Here is a 17,262-nt window from a genome sequence, read left to right on the forward strand (position 1 = left end):
GATACGCCATCCCATCTGGTTTGCGCTTAGTGGGACTATCATTTGTTTTCAACTGGACAATGACCCAACATACCTCCAGGCTATATAAGGGCTATTTGACCAAGAAGGAGAGTGATGGAGATGGTTTGAGATGATTTGGAATGAGTTGGACCTCAGAGTGAAGGAAAAGCAGCCAACAAGTGCTCACCATATGTGGGAACTCCTTCAAGACTGTTGGAAAAGCATTCCAGGTGAAGCTTGTTGAGAGAATGCCAAGAGTGTGCAAAGCTGTCATCAAGGCAAAGGGTGGCTACTTTGAAGAAGATACATATATATAATTGTATGTATAGCTCCATCATTGTGTTTTATGGGTCTGATATTCTTGGTTTAAAAAATAAATTAAATGGGGTTTGTGGTGTTGAGCTCAGTGTTGTGTGCTGCCGCAGTTCTTTGGAATCAGCGACCAGACCAGAGACTAACCACATAAGTGGTTAGTGGGCTGGGATTTCATGTTCCATTACAGTGTACTGCTTTTCTCTGTTATGTTAATGCTAATACCAGAACGTGTGTAGAAGATCACACCTTGATATTGTACTGCAATCAGATGCACAACCGGCATTTGGGGATAAAATACATAAACAACTGTTTTGATTTTGCAAGATCATTGTGTGATCATCGACATACTTTCCGGCATTAGCATTAACACACATTGTGTGTTTTTAAATGTTGTTTCTTAACTCCGGGGGAGATTTTACCTTTATTTAACTATTCAAGTCAGTTAAGAACAAATTCTTACTTACAATGACAGCCTAAGAATAGTGAATTAACTGCCTTGTTCAGGGCCAGAATGACAGATTTTTACCTTTTCAGCTCAGGGATTCAATCTAGCAACCTTTAGGTTACTGGCCCAATGCCCTAACCACTAGGCTACCTGTCCACTTTCAGAGCAGCATTTCAGTGGACCTGGGACTATGGTAGATCACATTACAAGAACAAACACAAGATTCAGAGAACATGTTTGGGGGGGTGACTTATTTTTTACTTTCTGTGCATTTCTTATTGGCCCATCAGTTAATTTTCGTGTTTTATGGGTTTCATATTATTTGTAAAAAAAAATGAAACAAATGATCTTTGTGGCGTTGAGCTCAGTGTTGAGCTCAGTTTAGTGGAATTGGTGGCCAGACCAGAGACTAAATACAGTAGTGGGCCAGTATTTCCTGTTTTGTGGCTGTGTGACTCTGAAAGTGTGTAGAAGATCACACATTGATCTTTTTTACATGGATGTAGCATTGCCAGACCATGGTAATTTAACCCTCAATTTCGGTTCAGCAGAATTTTGGTTGTATTAATAGTTGAGTCCATTGTATTGTAACTTGAAAATAGTTAAATCTGGGGTACAAATTGGCAATTTACTGCCAAGTATTGGTGAGAATCATACCTGATATTGGAGGACATTACAAGGATCAAGATGGTGACAATTCTACTCTTTATGGCATTAGGTGAGTCTTTGTGTATTACAATAACTAAGTTGTCATAAAGGAAGGTCTTTCAAGTGCCTCACATGAATAAGAATAGACTCTATATATAGATTGGTATCTGTTGTCTCTGTGACTTCTGCTATATCCAAGTGCACTATTATATTGTTCCTTTCTAGTTTAGCCGTGTTTCAATAGGCTATGATTTATGTACTGGATATACTTATGTCTGCAATGGAATTTTAACGTGCTAAATTTGTGGATTTTGGTCTCCATGAATTGATGATATTGCTCACGAGCGACTTGGTAGACAGTCACAAAATCAAACTGACCTATAACAAAGGATTAATTTCCAGTTCTCATGTCTGCTTTCTTGGCTCACACAACTGTGACTTCAAAGTTAAATATATGTGTGCTTTGTGGACCTATACTGTAAAAGTTGAGCAATTTTGCAATTATTAACTTTGATAGAAAATGTAGCAAAATAGGATCTTGAAACTGCAGAGAGGATAACTCCGGTCCATCTACGCAAAAAATTACACTGATTAATTCCCTAGTGATGTCATAGTTTACATATTTGTTTTTTATTTGAAATGGCAAACCAAAGTTAAACAGGCATAGGGTTGGGGTCAATTTCAATTCTTGAATTCACTCATGAAGTGGAGAATTTTGAAATGAATTCAATCTTCAAGTTTTAGAATTGTAATTTAAGTGTTTGGACTGTTTTGAATTGGAATTCAATTAGAATTCAATTTTTGTACATTTCCCAGTTAATTGAATGAATGGGAAAGTTTTCAGACCCCTTCCCCTTTTCCACCTTTTGTTACGTTACAGGCTTATTCTAAAATGGATTAAATAAAACATTTTCCTCATCAATCTACACATAATACACTATATTGAAAAATGGAAAACTGGTTTTTAGTAAAAAAAAAAAAAAGTAAAAAGCAGATACCTTATTTACATAAGTATTCAGAACCTTTGCTATGAGACTCTAAATTGAGCTCAGGTGCATCCTGTTTCCATTGATCATCCTTGAGATGTATCTAGAACTTGATTTGAGTCCACTTGTGGGAAAGTCAATTGATTGGACATGATTTGGAAAGGCACACCCCTGTCTATATAAGGTCCCACAGTTGACAGTGCATGTCAGAGCAAACACCAAAACATGAGGTAGAAGGAATTGTCCGTACAGCTCCTAGTCAGGATTGTGTCGAGGCACTGATCTGGGGAAACGTACCAAAACATTTCTGCAGAATTGAAGGTCCCCAAGAACACAGGGACTCCATAATTCTTAAACGGAAAAAGTTTACAACCACTAAAACACTTCCTAGAGCCATACTCAGGGAGGTGACCAAGAACCCAATGATAACTCTCACAGAGCTCCAGAGTTCCTCTGTGGAGATGGGAGAACCTTCCAGAAGGACAACAATCTATGCAGCACTCCAACAATCAGGCCTTTATGGTAGAGTGGCCAGAAGGAAGCTACTCTTCAGTAAAAGGCACATGACATCCCGCTTGGAGTTTGCCAGAAGGCACCTAAGGGACTCCACGACTATGAGAAACAAGATTCTCTGGTCTGATAAAATTAAGATTGAACTCTTTGGTCTGAATGCCTATCGTCACGTCTGGAGGAAACCTGGCACCCTCCCTATGATGAAGCATGGTGATGGCAGCATCATGCTGCGGGGATTTCTTTCAGCGGCAGGGACTGGGTGACTAGTCAGGATCAATGTAAAGATGAACGGAGCAAAGTACAGAGAGATCCTTGATGAAAACCTGCTCCAGAGCACTCAGGACCTCAGACTGGGGTGAAGGTTCACCTTCCAAAAGGACAATGACCCTAAGCACACAGCCAAGACAATGCAGGTGTGGCTTTGAGACGAGTCTCTGAATGTTCTTGATTGGCCCAGCCAGAGCCCGATCAAACATCTCTGGAGAGACCTGAAAATAGCTCTGCAGCGACACTCCCCAAACAACCTGGCAGAGATTGAGATGATCTGCAGAGAAGAATGGGAGAAACTCCTCAAATACAGGTGTACCAAGTTTGTTGCGTCATACCCAAGAAGACTCTAGGCTGTAATCGCTGCCAACGATGCTTCAACAAAGTACTAAGTAAAGGGGCTGAATACTTATGTAAATGTGATATTTCCCATTTCACCAGTTCTTTCCATTAAAGGCGAAGGTCCAGGACCTGTGGTCGGCCTACTGAGGATGGAGGTTTTTCTCTCTCCTCGAGAAAGGTCCAGCTTGAGAGGTCCAGCAGGATAAGAGGCTAAGAACGACGAGAGTGAGTGGGAGACAGGAAGCACCAGTGACTCTGTCAATAAAGAAGTGGTCAAATGATGCAGATGCTAAGTTACAGGACGGGTTTGCTAGCACAGACTGGAATATGATCCGGGATTCTTCCGATGGTATTGAGGAGTACACCACATCAGTCACTGGCTTCATCAATAAGTGCATTGATGACGTCATCCCCACAGTGACTGTACGTACATACCCCAACCAGACGCCATGGATACCAGGCAATATCCAAACTGAGCTAAAGGGTAGAGCTGACGCTTTCAAGGAGTGGGACTCTAACTCGGAAGCTTGTAAGAAATCCCGCTATGCCCTCTGACGAACCAGCAAACAGGCAAAGCGTCAATGCAGCACTAAGATTGAATCATACCAGACCGGCTCAGATGCTCGTCGGATGTGGCAGGGCTTGCAAACTATTGCAGACTACAAAGGGAAGCACAGGCGAGAACTGCCCAGTGACACGAGCCTACCAGATGAGCTAAATTACTTCTATGCTCGCTTCGAGGCAAGCAACACTGAAGCATGCATGAGAGCGTCAGCTGTTCCAAACAACTGTGTGATTGCGCTCTCCGTTGCCGATGTGACTAAACCCTTTAAACAGGTCAACATTCATAAGGCCCAAGGCCCAGATGGATTACCAGGACGTGTACTCCGAGTATGCACTGACCAACTGGCAATTGCCTTCACTGACTTTTTCAACCTGTCCCTGACCGAGTCTGAAAAATGGATTCTCCCAATGGTAGCTGTCATGCCTGCTCCCGCTCTCCCTCTCCTGGGCTCAAGGGCGCCAGACTGCCTATCATTACGCACACCTGTCCCCTTCATTACGCGCACCTAAGCCTTATTGGACCCACCTGAACTCCATCATTATTTCGTTGGCTCCCCTTTATCTGTCTGCTTCCTCTGTTTATTCTCTGTGTTGGCATTGATGTCGTTATTTTGTCCCCTGTCCAGACGCTGTTCCTGTCCTGTTTCTTGTCCGTTATTTATTAAATGTGCTTCGTGTCTCCAGCGTCAACCCTCACAGGTAGCTATAGTGTAGCTGAATTTTTTACTCCAGTGTGAAGTAGCTGGTAGCAAGCTAAACTATATTTTCAGAGTAGCTTCCTGCTGACATTTTATATCAGGAAATAACATAAGTCAACATCAAGTGGAGAAATAATTTCACAAAATAAAGTATTGAGAGTCATTAATAGCATTTAGCAGAAAGCAGGACTAGCTGATTTTTAAACAAAGGAATTGGGCCATTTTGTGTGAAACTGATACATTCTTTTATCTGTATACTAAACAGAAGTCTGTGAGAGTCGGGAAAATGTCAACCACGACAAGTTCACTAATGTACATGAGACACAGGGCAGTTTCAGGGCAGTTTCAGGGCAGTTTCATAAAGGAAATCCTTGAACTCGATATAGACCCAACTATCTGGCTTTACAGATGGTGTAAATACCACAACAGCATATGCAAATAATGTTTGCTTGCCTGGTTTATGTTTAAAACTGTTTATAAATATGTAAATAACTGTCTATATACATCTTACTAACTTTTACAAATGTAGCAATAACAATTCATAAATGGTGAGAAAACTTACATATAAAAAATGTAGGATTTTTAAATTGACATTATTATAAGCTGTTATCCATTTACTAATGGCAACCTCAGTAAATGTGTGTTTAATTGAAATGTTTTGGTTGTCTGTGTTTCTCCCCAACAGCTCATCAAATGGTCAAATCTTCATTGGCTGGTAAGTTTTCCTGTGGGGCGGCAGGTAGCTTAGTGGTTAAAACGTTGGGCTAGATCGAATCCCCGAGCTGATAAAAATATGTCATTCTGCTCCTGAACAAGGCAGTTAACCCACTGTTCCTAGGCTGTCATTGTAAGTAAGGATTTGTTCTTACCTGACTTGCCTAGTTAAATAAAAAAATATATGTGAACACAAGTCTCAAAGGTGCTGTTAAAGTCCAGAAAGGTTCATTAACACATTTGAAACAACTTTTAATAGAACACTTTTGACAACTGGCAGTGTTAAATTGCATAATTGCTTATTAATCATTCATAATTTTCCTATGATCTTTTTTCCTCTTTGTGAGCTGGTGAAGAGATCAGGCTGGTCAATGGCACTAGTCGCTGCTCTGGAACAGTGGAGATTCTTTACAAGGGCCAGTGGGGAAGAGTGTGTGGTCAGAAGTGGGACTTTGACGATGCCAATGTGGTGTGTGGCCAGCTGGGCTGTGGGAGGGCTGTGAGTGTCCAAAGTAGTGTCCACTTAGGTCAGGGTAGTGGTGGCAGGCCGACGTGGCTGGATGATGTTGGGTGTAAAGGCAGTGAGAGCTCCCTCACAGAATGCTCACATGGAGGATTGAAACACCATGACTGTTTACAGTCTCAAGATGCCAAAGTTGTCTGCTCAGGTAAAAGTCCCTCTGTGTTGCTATTGTGGTTAATGAAAGTCAAAATACAATTGATTATACGTGTGTCAACTTGGCATTGATTTAGTTGAATATGATACTGAAATGCATTTATTTTCTCCCACATTGTCAAATGTTTTTAATTTTTCTTTAATTCCTAGTTAAACATAATATCAGACTGGTCAATGGGAGTGACCTCTGCTCTGGGAGGGTGGAGGTCTATCAAATTGGTCACTGGCGAACCGTGTGTAACGACATATGGGATTTGAATGACTCTGCTGTGGCATGCAGACAGCTTGGCTGTGGGAGAGCTGTTAGTGCCCCAGAGAGGGCTTACTTTGGTCAGGGCAGTGGGCCTATCTGGCAGGATGATGTTGGCTGCTCTGGCAGTGAGTGCTCCATCACACAGTGCCCACACACAAGAGGAACACATAACTGTAATCATGGTAACGACAAAGGTGTTATTTGTTCAGGTAAGGGAGTCTCTTTTCCTTGTCTAGACTTGAGTTTTGGTTTGAATGGTTTGAATTGTGCAAAAATGTCTCATCAGAGAGAAAATCCTAAAAAGCATATTACTGCAGTATTATAGCCTGCTCTGCCACCTAGTGGAGACTTGACTGTTGCACAAAGAATCTTAACCCATGCCAGACTTGGTGCTATGTGACCAGATGGGGGCAGCCTAGATCAGAGCAGGTGTCTAATACAGTATGAAGACCCAGTAGATAGGTTGTGGTTACTGTTGCCTAACTAAACTACATGTCTTTGACCAACAGGTGTTGTCATGCAGAAGCCTTCACTCTCCACAAACCAATCATATTCTGCCTTATTGCAAGGAGAGGAGGTTCAACTCACCTGCACTCTTCCATCCCGTATCCTCTGTAATGCTGTGGAGTTCACCTTCTATCTGAATGGAGACTCCATCATGACCGTGACTGTTGGATCCTCACAGCCCAGGGCTACTTTAACAAAGTTTAAGATGGATGCTTCACACCAGGGTAGTTACCGCTGTCTCTACAGAACCCTCTCCAACAGCCAAGCCATCAGCTCCCCTTACAGCAACATTACTAAAGGTGAGGTAGTTGGGAAACAAGTGTTGCTTAATCTACAGTGAGCTCCAAAGGTATTGGGACAGTGACAAATATTTTGTTTTGGCTCTGTATTCCAGCACTTTGTATTTTAAATGATACAATGACTGAGGTGAATGTGCAGACTGTCAGCTTTAATTTGAGGGTATGTTTATTCATATCAGGGAACCATTTAGAAATTACAGTGCTTTTTGGATCTAGTCCACGCATTTTACGGGACCAAAAGTATTGGGACAAATTCACTTATACAGTATGTGTATTAAAGTAATCAAAAGTTGAGTATTTGGTCCCATATTCCTAGCATGCAATGATTACATCACGCTTGTGACTCTACAAAGTTGTTGGATGCATTTGCTGTTTGTTTTGGTTGTGTTTCAGATTATTTTGTGGGGTATGATATTTGTGTCTAACTTTCTCACTCATCATTATTCACAATTTATTCAGGACTATCCGTAAACATGGTAGAACATTAATGTAGAAGTGTTTAGAAACATATTCTATTCTTATTTAAAATAAAGGTATATCCAAAATGACACAATGCACTTACCATTCATTTCTATTGGGCGTATTATTGTGGCCCTGGTGGCACAAAATCAAAGTCCTGACTGCATCTCTGCATGGAGATGCTTGGGAAATGGTCACTACAGGGGACCATGTTGTGGGTGTTTCAGGGGAAGGGGGTATATCTGACCTCCATCATCTAGGATGTGACAATGGTTAATCAAATCTCCCCATTTCTGCCCATTTGTTTTGCACAATTTTGCAGGCCTTCTCATATAGCTGCAACTGTATATGCATTTGCAAATCAATACCTTTTTTGATTTGGGCTCTGGGATGGTGCAACTGCTGAGAATCTGAGTCTATGGTTGTTGTGGGGGAAAGGGGTTGAGTGTGTGAGTGTGTATCCCACAACTCTTGCGAGGGAGTAAAAGATGTTAGAGACAATACAGGATGATTCATAATAATTGTTTGCTAATATAATAACTGCTTGCCATACTGTAATTTTGGTAATGGTGAGACTGGTGAGAGGTAAAAATCCGTTGCATAAATTACTACAACTATTAATAGCTAATTATGGAAAATAAGAAACAGGATTTTAAAATATATAGAGATTTTTTGATGGCTATATATAATACAAATCGAGGTGAGGGCGTTGGAAATGCGTTTGGCGGTTGATCTGCCTCTCTTCTGCGGGTGGCACTGTGCTCTTTTCGAAGGATATAGGTCCCAGTCTCTCCGGGGCTGTGGGATCCGGGGGTTGATCTACCTCTCTTCTGCGGGTGGCACTGTGCTCTTTTCGAAGGATATAGGTCCCAGTCTCTCCGGGGCTGTGGGATCCGGGGGTTGATCTGCCTCTCTTCTGCGGGTGGCACTGTGCTCTTTTCGAAGGATATAGGTCCCAGTCTCTCCGGGGCTGTGGGATCCGGGGGTTGGTCTGCCTCTCTTCTGCGGGTGGCACTGTGCTCTTTTCGAAGGATATAGGTCCCAGTCTCTCCGGGGCTGTGGGATCCGGGGGTTGGTCTGCCTCTCTTCTGCGGGTGGCACTGTGCTCTTTTCGAAGGATATAGGTCCCAGTCTCTCCGGGGCTGTGGGATCCGGGGGTTGGTCTGCCTCTCTTCTGCGGGTGGCACTGTGCTCTTTTCGAAGGATATAGGTCCCAGTCTCTCTGGGGCTGTGGGATCCGGGGGTTGGTCTGCCTCTCTTCTGCGGGTGGCACTGTGCTCTTTTCGAAGGATATAGGTCCCAGTCTCTCCGGGGCTGTGGGATCCGGGGGTTGGTCTGCCCCCTTCTGCGGGTGGCACTGTGCACTTTTCGAAGGATATAGGTCCCAGTCTCTCCGGGGCTGTGGGATCCGGGGGTTGGTCTGCCTCTCTTCTGCGGGTGGCACTGTGCTCTTTTCGAAGGATATAGGTCCCAGTCTCTCCGGGGCTGTGGGATCCGGGGGTTGATCTGCCTCTCTTCTGCGGGTGGCACTGTGCTCTTTTCGAAGGATATAGGTCCCAGTCTCTCCGGGGCTGTGGGAGCCGGGGTTTGGTCTGCCTCTCTTCTGCGGGTGGCACTGTGCTCTTTTCGAAGGATATAGGTCCCAGTCTCTCCAGGGCTGTGGGATCCGGGGGTTGATCTGCCGGGCATTGGGATGACAACCCAACTCGGGATGAGTAGGGGTTTTAGCGGGTGGAATTGGAGGTTTATTTATTAGCAATGCAAATATCGTGGTACAGCAACATAGACACTCATTCATCATGTTATTTTTTAATGGTACGTTTACAAACATACATTTTGATAAATAGAATTGAAACTTGTGACTCATTATGGTAAGTGGTGAAATAAGTATAGCCAGTTATAATGGCTGAGCAAATAATAAGAAAAGACGATCGGTATTTACCTGGCTAAAAGAGAAGGAAAATAATATCTATTGTTTACAGGAAACTCATTCAACAATTTGACGTTTTGTGGAAAAAGGACTGGGGGGCAAAATATATTTCTCCCATGGGCAAAGAAATTCAAAAGGGGCGATGATATTAAATAACAGTAATTTTGATACAAATGTGCAAATTGTCCAAACAGATCATCAAGGTAGATGGATTATTATAAATGTTATTGGACAGTAAACAGATTTGGCTTATTAACCTATATGGTCCAAATAATGATGATCCAAGCTTCATTGAAAATATATATAAGAATGTATCAACTCTATAAGCAACAGTAGACTCTATTATCAGGGTGGGGGATTTTAATAGGGTTTTAAAATACCTCTATGGACAGTAAAGGAAATCACCCTACAAACTATCACCCTCAGGCACTTTGTCACGCCCTGACCTTAGAAATTCTTTTTATGTCTCTATTTGGTTTGGTCAGGGTGTGATTTGGGGTGGGTATTCTATGTTCTATTATTTGTATTTCTATGTTTTGGCTGGGTAGGGTTCTCAATCAGGGACAGCTGTCTATCATTGTCTCTGATTGAGAACCATCCTTAGGTAGCCCTTTCCCACCTGTCTTTGTGGGAAGTTGACTTTGTTTATGGCACATAGCCTCTTGCGCCACGGTTTGTTTTGTAGTGTTTATTGTTTTAAAAAGAATATGTACGCTTACCACGCTGCACCTTGGTCCAGTTCGTTCAACGGCCGTGACAGAACTTCCCACCACAAACGGACCAAGCAGTGTGGTAAGGAGGAGCAGCGTGTTCAGGAGGACTGTACATGGGAGGAAATCCTAAATGTCAAGGGATCCTGGACATGGGAGGAGATCCTGGCAGGAAACGATCGCCTATCGTGGGAGCAGCTGGAAGCAGAGAGGAAGGTGGAGGCAGCAAGAAAGAAGGCCCAGGTTTACACATGGTCACAGCTGGCACTAAAGACCGGGAGGCCACGGCAAAAAAAATGTTAGGGGGGAGGCACACGGGGAGTGTGGCAGAGTCAGGATTCAGACCTGAGCCAACTCCCCGTGCTTACCGTGGCGAGCATTTGACGGGTCAGGCACCGTGCTATGGGGTGATGCGCACGGTGTCTCGAGTGAGCATTCACAGGCCGGTGTGCTCTGTGCCAGCGTCCCGCATTTGCCAGGTGGAAGTGGGCATCCAGCCAGAACGGATTGTGCCAGCTCTGCGCTCGAGACAGCCAGTCACCTCCACAGCCCAGTCTATCCGGTGCCTCTGCCAAGAACTAAGCCTCCTGTATGTCTCCCCAGCCTGGTGAGTCCTGTGCCTGCTCCCAGAGCCATGAGCCATGGCACAAAGCCTCCAGTGATGATCCATGGCACGAAACCTCCAGTGATGATCCATGGCACAAAGCCTCCAGTGATGATCCATGGCGAGAAGCCTCCAGTGATGATCCATGGCACGCAGCCTCCAGTGATGATCCATGGCACGCAGCCTCCAGTGATGATCCATGGCAGGAAGCCTCCAGTGAGTAGTTATGGCACAAAGCCTTCAACGACGGTCTCCAGTCCGGAGCCTCCAGACACGGCCTCCAGTCCGGGGCCCGCAGCGAGGGTGCCCAGTTCGGGGCCCACAGCGAGGGTGCCCAGTCCGGGGACCACAGCGAGGGTGCCCAGTCCGGGGACCGCAGCGAGGGTGCCCAGTCCGTGGCCCGCAACGAGGGTGCCCAGTCCGTGGCCCGCAACGAGGGTGCCCAGTCCGTGGCCCGCAACGAGGGTGCCCAGTCCGTGGCCCGCTACGAGGGTCCCCAGTCCGGGGTCGGTGACGAGGGTCCCCGCACCAGAGGTGCCACCAAAGTGGGGTGAGCCAGTGGTGGAGCGGGGTCTGCTTCCCGCACCTGAGCCGCCACAGCGGATAGATGCCCACCCAGACCCTCCCCTATATGTTCAGGTTTTGCGGCTGGATTCCACACCTTTGGGGGCGGGTACTGTCACGCCCTGAACTTAGAGATCCTTTTATGTCTCTATTTGGTTTGGTCAGGGTGTGAATTGGTGTGGGTATTCTATGTTCTATTATTTGTATTGCTATGTTTTGGCCGGGTAGAGTTCTCAATCAGGGACAGCTGTCTATCATTGTCTCTGATTGAGAACCATACTGAAGGTAGCCCTTTTCCCACTTGTCTTTGTGGGAAGTTAACTTTGTTTATGGCACATATCCTCTAGCTTCATGGTTTGATTTGTAGTGTTTATTGTTTTGTTCGGCGTCTTTTCTAAATAAAAGAATATGTACGCTCACCACGCTGCACCTTGGTCCAGTTCTTTCAACGGCCGTGACACACTTAAGGAAATCGTGATTGTCATTTTGGAATTAGTGGATATATGGAAGCTTAAATACCCTGACCTAGTGAGATATACATGGCAGAGGCTTAATTAAGCTAGTCGTCTTGATTACTTTCTTATGTCATTCTCTCTGGCACCAAAAGATTTAAAAAGTTTTGATAGGGGACAGAATAAGGGGATCTGCTGTACCTATGTTATCACATAGTTGGTATATTTATTACTCTTACAGAATTTTCATGTGGGCGAGGATTTTGGAAATTGAACCAAAGCCTACTGCATGATAACTTGTTTATAACTAGGACAGAAGAATTTATAACTTACTTTTTCATAACATAGGTACAGCAGATCCCCTTATTGTATGGGGCACTTTTAAATGTGCCTTTTAGGGGCCATGCAATTCAGTACTCATCTATAAAACAAAATACATTTAGATCTAACAGTACAGTTAGATAGCAATAAAAACCCTACCATAGAGGCACAGAATAAGTTTGAGGGAAAAGAAATGGAGGAAATTATTCAAAAAAGATCCAGTGTAATATATTATAAAAATAAAGTGAACTGGATAGAATATGGGGAAAAATTAACCAAATTCTTCTTCAATCTTCAACATAGAAATGCTACTATTTTTTTTATTGAAACTTGTTACAAATGAAGGAGTTACACATGATTCACCGAATGATATTTTGAAAGAGGAAGTAAAGTACTTTAAGAATATGTTTTCATTTCAGTTTCCGCTAACCAAAGCTAATTGTATGGATTTTCTTCCTATTAACAATGTAAAATTAACATCTGTACAGAAATACTCATGTGAAAGCCAAATTACAGAGGAACGTCTTGATGCAATTAAAGCCTTTAAGGCTAGGAAAACTCCAAACTCTATTGATATACTCAGAGGACCATTATTAGCATATTATAACCACTCCTATATAAACGTTAGATCATTGAGCACACAACAAGAAGGTCTGTTTTCATTATTACTGAAACAGGATCCAAGCGGTGTTTGTGTGTATGTGTGTGTGTATATATATATATGTATATATATATATATATATATATATAGATATACAGTGGGGAGAACAAGTATTTGATACACTGCCGATTTTGCAGGTTTTCCTACTTACAAAGCATGTAGAGGTCTGTAATTTATATCATAGGTACACTTCAACTGTGAGAGACGGAATCTAAAACAAAAATCCAGAAAATCCCATTGTATGATTTTTAAGTAATTCATTTGCATTTTATTGCATGACATTAATTACTTAAAAATCATACAATGTGATTTTCTGGATTTTTGTTTTAAAATAGTCTTAAAATAATGATGGACTGTTGTTTCTCTTTGCTTATTTGAGCTGTTCTTGCCATAATACGGACTTGGTCTTTTACCAAATTGGGCTATCTTCTGTATACCCCCCTACCATGTCACAACATAACTAATTGGCTCAAACACATTAAGAAGGAAAGAAATTACACAAATTAACTTAACATAGCACACCTGTTAATTTAAGTGCATTCCAGGTGACAACCTCATGAAGCTGGTTGAGAGAATGCCAAGCGTGTGCAAAGCTGTCATCAAGGCAAAGGGTGGCTACTTTGAAGAATTTCAAATATAAAATATATTTTGAATTGTTTTAAAACTTTTTTAGTTTACTACATGATTTCATGTATTATTTCATAGTTTTGACATCTTCACTATTCTACAATGTTGAAAATAGTAGAAATGAAGAGAACCTTGAATGGGTAAGTGTTGTAAAGCTTTTGACTTTAATTGTTGGTGAATTTGTCCCAATACCTTTGGTCCCCTAAAATGGGGACGTTGTACAGAAGTGCTGTCATTTCTAAACTGTTCACCCGATATGGATGAATAAATCCTCAAGTTAAAGTGGACAGTCTGCACTTTAACCTCATATTCATTGTATCATTTCAAATCCAAAGTGCTGGAGTACAAAGCCAAAACATTTGTCACTGTCCCAAAACCTTTGGAGCTCACTGTATATATATAAAATTCAGAGCCTTGATAGGGACGAGAGACTGATTACCTTGTCCATCACACACATATTTCTTAGTCAGAAGGTGTGAATATGGAATCACATGACTTTCAAATTGCTGTTTACTTTCTTCCCAGTGGTCCTGCTACAGCCCAACATCTCTCTCAGTCCTCCAAATGGAGGGATGTTTTGGGAACCTCAGGGGCCAGAGCTGGTCAGGGGCCACAGCTTCTCCATCACCTGCTCCATTCAGCCACAGTATCCTGGAGGCCTCTTCTATCTGGACTTCTCTGGGTCCAACAGGACTGAAACTAAGCCAGCAGTCAACCACTCTGCCTCCTTCCACTTCCCTGTTGCAGAGTATACAGACCAGGGGAACTACAGCTGCAGCTATGTAGTCAATGTCTCCACCCGGTCATTCAGGTCGGCTAATAGTGAACTAGCTGTCACCATTCGAGGTAAAGTAAAACATGCAAAAAAAAAACACATTTCAAATTGTGAGAGAAGAATCATAGTATTGTAAGATTTATAATCCTTCATGTCACTGTTTTTTGTTTGTTTTTATATCCTATGAATTTGCCATCTACAAGTCTTGATCTGTAGATCTAAACCTTAAAATACCTACATTTTCTTCAGCGTTCATGGTCCCCATCATTGTCTCTGGAGGGACTGGTGGGGTAGGACTGCTAATTCTGCTTCTTCTAGCCATCTGTCTAGTCAGCTGGAGGACGAGGATGAACAGAAAGCCATCTACAGAGACTGACCAGGGAGAATGTAAGTGATATCACTATACTGTAAACTCAAAGGCTGAATATGAACTTGATTTATGCCTTGAGCCTGACAAGTTAAAGCAGCATCTCAAATTCGGCCGAAATACTTTTGAAATCATTTTCTTTGTAAGGCTTTTTCCCCCTTGAGTTTCCTGTAACGAATATTCATGAGCGAACTGTTATGCAACAGGTATTGACAACAGACACAACAGAGGGGAGGACAACGAAAAGGAAGAGGACTATGTTAATATTGAAAACGTCTGTTACCAGAGAGGTCTGGAGGGTGCAAAGAAAAATGAGAAGGAAAAAGGGCACAGCTATGACAACGAGGACGGAAACACTCAAAGAAATGGTGTTTGTGGGGGGTCTCATGAGAAAATTAACAGTGAAGGTGATGAAAATGATTATGTTAATGTCTCTGCTTAGGACAATGCTGTAGCACAGGCAGGTGTGTCAGTTGAGTATAGTTTTAAGACCAAAAAGTTAAAAGTAGGCTACAAAAAAAGTTGACTAAAATCATTCAAATCCGCCATTAAAATGCAACGGCTGTTTAGCGTATCTATGGGCTGGCTTTAGGACTATGCAGCAATTAGCTCGGAGGGCCTGTGTGCCTTTCTCTCAGCATTGAGCAGAGACAGTACCCAACAGCTTGCTTGAGGTCAGCTATTTAGGCAGTTCGCCGATTGCTTTGAATTTGATGTCGGCATTTGAACTCGGCCTTGTAAGCCTCACAGCCAGTTTTATGCACCTGCTACTTATACATTGATGTCGGCATAAGCGGCGCATCCGGTAGGCTAGGGGAAGATACGCTTCGCCTAATGTCAATAGAATGACATTTCCAAAATCAGCTATATAATTACTTGTGCCTTATACAGAAATAAATAACATTACAAATACTACACCATATGATTTGACCATAGAGATTCATTAGCTTCTTTTAAAAATTAGCTGTTTTTATTGAAATTAGTCATTTGGGCAGCAGGCGGAAAATAGCCTACAAAATAGTTGATTGTTGAGTTGCAGCAGTCCGTGGAAAGAAGTTTAGTAGGCTTAGGCCGATCTCAATATTTCAAAATACAATCACAGGAAAAGCATAGTTTAGAACGCAAATGGCTATTGCTGAGAAGAAAAGGCTCTAATTTGTCTTCTCAACTCCCATTTGAGTAAACAGTAGCCTCTTATTGGCACCAGAGGAGAGCATCAACCATATCCCCAATGAGTGCACCATATTCACTCGACTTTATCATTGGATCCCCAAACATTTGGGGAGACTAATTCCCTCCTCCAGGCTAAATGGATGTCATATTGTAGAATTTGTGACTCTCCTTTTTGTAGGCCTAGATTAGATAGTTACATAGTTGATAGTTGTTTTTACTCATCTGTTTGTGAGTGTCAGCAGAGTAGGCTACTATTTTTTGTCGTATTGAAAAATATGTTGCTTATTCCTCCAGTTATATAAAGTGTATTAGAATTGCATAAAATGTGTTTAGAAAAAGGCAACATTTTTCCTGTGCAAAGAAAGGAGAAGAAACGTCTCTGTTTAATCCTACACTATGCCATTACGCGCTCAGAAATGCATTGTTCAGAATTATCTGTTTTGCTTACAGTGATTAAGTTATGTGATTAACCTAAATTATGACTGAAATCTACTCGTCACATTAGCAATAGTAGCATATATTGCCATTAGTCCGCAAATGCGATAGTAGATGCATTAAATCCCTTTATTACACTGAACAAAAAATGCAACAATTTCTAAGATTTTACTGAGTTACAGTTTATCTAAGGAAAACAGTCAATTGAAATTAATGAATGAATTAGGCCCTAATCTATGGATTTCACATCACTGGGAATACAGATATTTTAACCCTTGTGTGGTGTTTTTGTTATTCACCGAACGTTTGCGAGTCTGATGGCCCCACAACGCTATTGTTTTTTTTAAACAATACAGCCATAGCAATTTAGGTAAAAATACTCAATACTTAGATGTTCAATTACAAACAAAGACAGCATACATGGTTCAAATTTGGCATTTATCCCTGGTAGATCACATTTATCAATAACAGCACAATTTGTTTTATTAGATAATCAAGACATTGGTGGAATAAATCATGTTTACCTTGAACAAACATAAAAGAAATAAGGTTTTCATCACTATCGATGTTTATTGCTTTGAATTGAACAAATTGGAAAGGCAAATTTTACTTAGTATTTTATGGAAATTATAAATTGCCCTATTGAACCCAAATTAAGGCCGATCTACACACCACATGAGGGACAGAGTTTTACTGTGTGTGTGTGTGTTGCAAATGTATTTATTGCACTTGATGCATGTGTACTGTGTCTTCCTGTCCTTCCTTGGGTCCACACACATCGCAGCGCTTCTTCTTGTTGCGAACGGCTGCAATATAGAATGATGAAAACACTTAGTTCAGGAATTTGACTAACATCTCACTCACTCACATATATAGTTACAGCAGGCTAAGGCAGGAGAGTCAGACACACACACACAACATCATCACTCACACTTACTTCTGGTATTGGAGTTGTTG

At 42.2% G+C, this 17,262-nt stretch overlaps 1 protein-coding gene across 1 annotated transcript; it reads left to right on the forward strand.

Moving 5' to 3' along the window:
* The first annotated feature begins 1,203 nt into the window (after positions 1 to 1,203).
* On the forward strand, positions 1,204 to 16,861 carry LOC109898309 (antigen WC1.1-like). Its single transcript, XM_020493243.2, has 8 exons — positions 1,204 to 1,478; positions 5,464 to 5,493; positions 5,840 to 6,160; positions 6,319 to 6,630; positions 6,931 to 7,227; positions 14,081 to 14,401; positions 14,580 to 14,717; positions 14,904 to 16,861. Exons 1-8 carry the CDS (start codon positions 1,448 to 1,450, stop codon positions 15,137 to 15,139), a joined length of 1,686 nt encoding a protein of 561 aa, XP_020348832.1. The 5' UTR covers positions 1,204 to 1,447; the 3' UTR covers positions 15,140 to 16,861.
* The last annotated feature ends 401 nt before the right edge of the window (positions 16,862 to 17,262 follow it).

The sequence above is a fragment of the Oncorhynchus kisutch genome, linkage group LG6 (genome assembly GCF_002021735.2).
Source record: "Oncorhynchus kisutch isolate 150728-3 linkage group LG6, Okis_V2, whole genome shotgun sequence".
NCBI classification, from domain to species: Eukaryota; Metazoa; Chordata; class Actinopteri; order Salmoniformes; family Salmonidae; genus Oncorhynchus; species Oncorhynchus kisutch.